The sequence below is a fragment of the Gossypium arboreum genome, chromosome 5 (assembly GCF_025698485.1).
Source record: "Gossypium arboreum isolate Shixiya-1 chromosome 5, ASM2569848v2, whole genome shotgun sequence".
NCBI lineage: Eukaryota > Viridiplantae > Streptophyta > Magnoliopsida > Malvales > Malvaceae > Gossypium > Gossypium arboreum.
The window spans coordinates 33229353-33236964 of NC_069074.1; the positions used below are offsets into that span (position 1 = coordinate 33229353).

Genomic DNA, 7612 nt, shown 5'->3' on the forward strand with positions numbered 1-7612 from the left:
ATTAAACGTATATTATTTTTTAATATATTAATTTTTACCCAAATTCGTAAAAGTAAAATTTTGAAAATAGGTAATATTTCTCATTTTGGAGATTCGAGAAATCATACCCTAACTTATGGGGTTTCGATTTTCTCATTAAACCTAAATAGCCAAATATCCTTTTAAAATTAAAATGCATAAGATTTTAAATAAAAACTAAAAGGAAAGCTTATTCCCGAGGTTCAAATGTCGTGTCCTAACTTACAGGATGTGACATTTTGTTATCTCGAGACGAGAAGGCCATCAATGCTCGTTTCAATTTATTCAAGCATTTTTTTTAAAATCAACATTAATAAAAAAAATGATCGTATTTTCAATTCTTTTCAAGTTTTCAACTTTCGACATTAAGACATTAATTAATCAATTAGGTACCAATTTTGGGCATTACGAGGGATCTAATCCTTCTTGGCACGTAACCGACTCCCGAACTCGTTTTCTCGAATTTCATAGATCAAATTCGTTGTTTTAGTAAATCAAAATATTTTATTAAGACGATCAATCATGAGGTGATCCGATCACACCTCGTAAAAAATGATTGGTGGCGACTCCATTTTCGTTTTTAAACAAAAGTCGACCTTTTCAAAAAAATAGGTTTCGACATGTATCATTTCTTTTATTGTTGGTTCAAGCTTATTCTCAAGGTAAGAGTCTTTCTTTTCTTGTTTTTACTTTGTTGTTTGCGATGTTTCTTCTAAAACCTAATCTAATGCATTTGAAGTTTCTAGGTCTTTAATGACTAGAAATTGTGTGTAACACCCATAACAGACCCAATCACCGAAGTAACTCAAGCTACTATAACACAAATACATTCAATTCAATCGTTAAAAAAATTCATATGCAAGCATTCATTGCATTGTCATCAATCTTCTTCCCACCTTTACCCACTAAACATGATCGACCATCTTTCCTATGTAAACCATAACCATAGCCAGACCTTTGATTGAATTCTAGATCCCACAATGTACGGTTATCATCTCTTAAGTCTATTTCAATTGATCAATCATAATCAATAACACCTTTTCTAAATTCTCTTTCAATGCTCTTAGAGACCTCTCATTGTCCCAATTGCTAGTTTCCACTTTACGATCCTTCCTCACCACCTATTTTTCTTATAAACAAACACTTAATATAGTATTTCTCATTCGAATTTAAATATATATTTTTTAAAGTGGTACAATTTTTTTCTAATATGATATCTGTATTTGAAAAAACTTATACATTTTGATACCTAAATGTAACAATATTAATTTTTAAATGAAATGGTTATCTACATACTTGTTTTATTCCTTTCTCAATATTAAGTGATAGACATGCCCTATGTTACAACTAGATTAATAATTTCCCTCAAAATCAATCATTACAAATATTGAATCCAGACTAACTAGATTAAGAAGAAGAAGAAGAAGAAGAAGAAATAAAGGTTATTAAGGAGCATGAAAAGGTTAATCCATGATGTCTTCATCATGTATAGTTTTTGTTTTTGGCTTAACTAGATAATCAATTTTATTTCAAGTGATAATACAGTAAAGCCTATGGTATGGAAAGTAAATGAAACAAGTCTCAAAATACAAAGCATAGTTTGGAAATTTTGAAACAAAAGTTTCACAACTTACGCTACTTCTAAGCTAATTTCACTTGTAGAAAGAAGTGATGTAGTTGGATCTTCATCATTTGGATTGTCATCAACATGATCCTCAATTGGTAATTCAAAAGGAAGCTGCTGAAAAGGTTTTGGAGGCATTTGAAGTAGTTCAACATCAGTTTCAAGCATTTCCAAGACTTTGTTCATTGAAGGACGGTCACAAGGCTTCATTTGTATACACCAAAAAGCAATTATTGCCATTTTTTTCACAATCATTTTTTCATCATTCGTAATCTCTTCCCAGTCAATGTCCTCTCCTTGATGAAGTTTATCATAGATCCATGATGGAAAGTATATTATTTGACTTGAATGTTCAGCGTATGCATTCAAATTCTTCCTTTTTCCTACCATTTCTATTAATAGCATTCCAAAACTATAAACATCAGCTTTATACGATATGCCTCCAAGGTTTTTGTAAATCAATTCAGGAGCAATGTATCCTATTGTACCTCGTGCTGCAGTGAGAGAGACAATACTATCATCTACGGAATATAGTTTAGCAAGACCGAAATCTGAAACTTTTGGGACAAAATTCTCTTCTAGAAGAATGTTATGTGGTTTGATATCGAAATGTAAAATTTGCATATCACATCCTTGATGCAAGTATGCAATTCCTCGAGCCACCCCAATCACAATATCAAACATTTTGTACCAACTTAAACTAGTCTTATTTTCTTTTTCAAATATAATCTTATCTAAAGAACCATTCGGCATAAAATCATATACAAGAGCTTGTTTTGATCCCTCCACACAGAATCCTCTAAGATTTGCCACATTAACATGATGAATCCTCCCAATTGTAGCAACTTCAGCAATGAAATCTTGCCCATTAGCTTTAGACTTGTCCAATAATTTTACTGCTACATCATGACCGCTTTGAAGCTTTCCTTTAAATACTGAGCCAAAACCCCCAGCACCTAACTTATCACTAAAGCCTCTTGTCATTCTTTTTATTTCATAGTAAGAATATCTAATAGGGATTAAATTATTTTGATTACGAAGAAACTCTTCAATTTTATCGTCTGCACATAAATGCCTCCTCCTCAATTTATACGTAACAAGAGCAATCAATATAGATATCCCCAGAAACGTTCTTGATAAGGCTATTCCTCCTTTTAAAGAAAAAGAAATTGAAATGCATTAGTAAATGTCTTTAGATTTAATGCTATTATTGCCCCCAAAAGATTATGAGAAATTTTGTATATATTTCATATATGCAATTCCAAAGCAAAACTCACCTATTATCCCAAGACAACTGACATACTTGCCTGTAGAAAAAATATATATATATGTCATCACTATTTCTATATAAGGAATTAGATGGCAAATCTAATGGAAATAATAGTAATGAACTCTTGGAAATTAAAAGCATACCTTCATATGAAACCGAATAAAAATCATGTCCAAAGGTTACAGGGCTGTGATGGAAAAGGTAATAATTAAAGCCGTTGACAAAGTCTAGGAAGGCATCCCTCACTGTTTCCAACCTGTTCTTTTGTTTAAGTATAAATAAAAATATTAGTACAATTCAATAAAAAAAATAAAAATAAAAATAAAAAGAACTATCTACAATTATGGATTAACTTATCAAGAAACAATGTCATGATCAGCCTTTAGCAAATATATTCAGAAATTTAATAACCCAAAACAGCAAACCCGATCTAAGAAATATTGTATTATTAGCCAAGGTTCCAAAATTCTTACATCCTATGGAATGTATATTTTTCGTGACAGCCGCTGTTTTTAATGTAGTTTCTCCATGACAATTGAAATCCCAACGATAGCTTTTCATAGATATCCAAAGTAGCAATGTCGGTGGTATAGGGAGCCATAACTGGGACTCGGGCTATGACTGTGCAATATGGACTGAAATCGAGAGGCTGGGTTCGTTCATCTAAAAAGTAATGATATGAAGAAGGTGGATCATGGCCGGAAGAGCTATCGGAACAAGGAGATGCGTCGACATATTTTGAAGATTTGATTGACCGTGTGCAATTTACAAGATGCATAATTTTAAAACCAGTATGTTGATCAACATAGGGTCTAGAATACGATACCAAGCATGCTGAATTATGAAGCACAGGGGCAGAGCTTCGAGGAAGTGAGCAACTATTGCTTGCCAAATTCGTATCAACAAGTCGGATCGTAAAGTTGTTGTAAAGGATCTCTTGAACATAGAATTTCCCGTTTTCATTGCCCAAAATCGTACGGTTATGTTTTTCATCACAGTCCAGTTGGAAGATGACGTGAGCGCCGCAGTGGAGGGGTTGGGTTTTTAATCGAAAAGGATAGCGGATACTAACGTTTCCGCACATAGTAAGGCCGCAATCACTGGTTCTGGTTCTAGCGTCACAGGCTTTCAGGCTTAGAAATAGAGCGATAGTGACCAACAACACCCCACACAATGGACGAAGTGGTTTTGGTTTAGGCATTGTGGACAGTTTGGGTGGAGAAAGGATGAGAAATGAGTGACGCTAAGTAGCTTTTATATAGAAACATGAATCCAGTAGGCTGACAAAGAGTATTGGGTCCAAAGAGTATCACTTTGTTTTTGGTAGTATGGGGAAGCAAGTTGTCTGTCATTTTCATTTGAAAATTCAACGTCAATATAGGTAACCCTTTCCACGGGGAAGTTCTGCATGAAGCTTCCTAATATAATCGTAGCTGTTTCTGGTCTACATTTTTGGTCAAAACTACAAATTATCTCAATTATTGAACTGATAAAAATAAATCTAACTTATGTCTACTATCTTTTTACATTCGAATTCGAATTTTTGACCTAAATCATTAAATATTTATTAAGTACAGAAATTTAAATTATCAAATGATTTATCTTTTCCCCTTTTCTTTTTCATTTAGTGAACTTTTTCTTTTCTTTTCTTTTGCAAACTCTTTTAGAAATCAAGTGCATCTATTTAATCATTTTAAAAATTAATATAATTAACTTGTAATATAATATAACTTTTATAATAAAATTTATTTAACACACTTGATTTTATGTAACTTTTATACTAACAAGTAACAATAACAAATATTCATTTTAATGAAAAATAATTAAAATATCTCATTACAATAAAAATTTACTTATTGTAATAGGTCAATTTTGACCCGGGCCCAGATCACAAGAATAAAAAAAATTTAACCCAAATAAAAGTCCAATAGTCTATTTACAATGTTTAGTAACTCAAATTATCTAGACCCAAATTAAACTAAACCCTAATGGCCCGATAACCCACTACCTAAACATTTTCAGCCAAAAAAATGAAACCCTAAGCCTAGCTGTCGCCTCATGTCAACACACGCCACCGCCTGCCTCCTCCACGTGTCTGACACTCCACTGCTACCTACAAGAAAAAACAACACGCAAAAGGCCAAGCAGAAGAAACAAAAGTAAAACGACAAAAAAATAGAAGCTAGAAGTCTTGTAATTTGGCTATAAAAGCCACACCAATTTCCTTGTAATTTTTTCCGGACGAGTTCGAAAACAAAAGCAAAAAAATTGAACATAAAGTCTTAAAAAAGAGGTGATTTTCGTTTTTATTTATTTTGTTCTCGAGTCTTTTTGTTTATTTATTTTTATTTGTACGTACAAAAACAAAGAGGGAAAGGAAAGGCTCACCTGAAACGTCTCGCGGCCACGTCGTCGGAGGTCCTCTCTCCGTCACCAAAATCGGCCCTAAAAAGGGGGTGGTCTTTTCTTTCGGTTTTTTTGGTGAAGAAGGCTCAGCCTTCAAAAACGACTTAAAACGAGGGTTAAAAACCCATCTTGTATGTCGCCGGCCACCGGCCACGGTGGTAGTGCGACGGACGCCGGGAAACCCATAGGCCGAACATGGAGGGGGCTGAGGGAGAGAAGAGAGAAAGTTGAGAGGTTTTAAGTTTTTTTTTTTTTTTGTTGAGGGCTGAAATAAAAAAATAAAAAAAAATTGGGCTTAAATAAAGGGCATGAAACGGTGTCGTTTTGCACCAAGGTCACCAGCGCCAAAACGACGTTGTTTAAGGTGATCCACGCGCGACCTGACCAGCTCTAGAGGGGATCCAAGTGTTTTTGCTAAATGGGATATTTATCTCCCTAGTCCTTCCGCTTTTTGGACTGTTCTAATTCAGTCCTTTTATTTTTATTTTTTATTTTTTTAAAATTGGACCACAGAATTTGCTGCACTTTTCAAATCGGTCCATGGCTCGCTGATCCTTTGGGGAAGGGACGCGTGTCCAGGGATGGGTTTTTTGCCCATTTGGTCCTCTGCCCTTTCATTTTGGTCCTTCTTTGTTTATTTTATTATAGTTTTTACTTTTAATTTCATTTTTGTCCTAATTTAGTCCCAAATCTATTTGATTTCAATTTATTTTCATAAATTTGTTATTTATTCATTTTAAACCTTTTTCTCATATGTATTTTAAATTGTTTTATTATTATTTGTTTTAAGTTTTTCACATATTATATATTTTAAACTATTATCCATTTTAAAATTTTATATATATTATTTACTTTAAACTATTATATATAATATTTATTTTGAATTATTATTTTTATATATATCCTTTTAAAAATTTGTTTTGTATATTTTTATTTAAATTTCTTTTATATATTATTTATCTTAAATTCTTTTATATGTTATTTTAAGGTGTCTTATATATTATTTATTTTAAGTTGCTTTGTATATTATTTATTTTAATTTGTTTTACATATTACGTATTTTAAATTGTTTTATACTATTTACTTCAAATTGTTTTATATATTATTTTGTTTCGTTTTCTTGGTTGTTAATTTTGGTATTAAAATGGCGCTTTATGTGAATATTGCTATTATATGCTCTAGGAATTATTTATTAATATTTTCATATTGTTGACATTCATTAACATAGCATTTAACTCATGTATTATTATTCCATGCTCTATATTGCCTTTTTTATTTTATTACGTTTAAATTACATCGTGGATTAAGTCCCAATATATTTACCCAATATAGATCGTTTTATTCTACTCCAAACAAAATAAATGCACATCGTTTAAGTATTGTACTCGCTATTATTCAAGGAAGGAAAATTTTTAAAACAAGGCAATATTTTGTGTTTTGGAGATTCGAGGAATCGTACTTTAACTTACGGGGTTTCAATTCTCTCGTTAAATCTAAATAGCAAAATATCCTTTAAATTTCAAAATACACGAAATTTCAATAAAAAATAAAGGCTAGCTTATTCTCGAGGGTTCCAAGGGTCGTGCCCTAACTTGTGGGATGTGACATTTTGTTACCTCTAAACGAGAGGGTCTTTAACATTTTTTTTTGATTTATTCAAGCATTTTTAAAATGAACATTAACAAAAAAGGCATCGTATTTTAAAATCTTTTCAAAATTTCAACTTTCGACATTAGGATATCAATTAATCAATTAGGTACCAATTTTAGGCATGACGAGGGTGGTGCTAATCCTTCCTCGCACGTAACCGACTCTTGAGCCTGTTTTCTCAAATTTCGTAAACCAAAATTATTGTTTTAGTAAATCAAAATATTTTATTAAAACGACCAAATTACTAGGTGATCCAATCACACCTCAAAAAAATCGGTGGCGATTCTCATTTTCGTTTTAAATAAAAAGTCGACCTCTTTTTAAAAAAAAAGAGGTTTCGACACTTATTATATAATAAACTAATAATTTCTATTGAGACGAATGCTTTTGAAATTGAACCAATGGTCGAATTAGCAATACTAGTAGTAATGCTCAAAATTTGCCCTTTAAAGGTCGAGAGGCTGGTGATTAATTTTGTTTTTGAACATCATTGCATGCTTGCTTTACCTGACTGGAGCAAAAAGTTATTTCATCGATCAAATTAGTGTTTTTAAAATTAGACCTGAAATGGTTAGGGTATTGGTCCAAAGATAGAGGTTGAATTAATTAACCTGTGAACCGATACAAACCGGTTGAACAAAGCT

At 32.1% G+C, this 7612-nt stretch overlaps 1 protein-coding gene across 3 annotated transcripts; it reads right to left on the reverse strand.

Annotated features, from left to right (window-relative positions):
- Positions 1-1510: 1510 nt before the first annotated feature.
- On the reverse strand, positions 1511-4223 carry LOC108450775 (rust resistance kinase Lr10-like). Of its 3 annotated transcripts, XM_017748540.2 has the most exons (5): positions 3739-3996; positions 3386-3575; positions 3056-3168; positions 2920-2949; positions 1511-2793 (listed from the first exon to the last, which is right to left on the reverse strand). In XM_017748540.2, the coding sequence occupies exons 1-5, from the start codon at positions 3743-3745 to the stop codon at positions 1649-1651; spliced, it is 1485 nt and encodes a 494-aa protein (XP_017604029.1). In that variant the 5' UTR covers positions 3746-3996; the 3' UTR covers positions 1511-1648. The 3 variants fall into 3 exon arrangements, with proteins under 3 accessions (XP_017604029.1, XP_017604027.1, XP_017604030.1); XM_017748538.2 differs by having other exon boundaries at positions 3386-4223; XM_017748541.2 differs by lacking the exon at positions 3386-3575 and having other exon boundaries at positions 3739-3859.
- Between the last annotated feature and the right edge of the window lie 3389 nt (positions 4224-7612).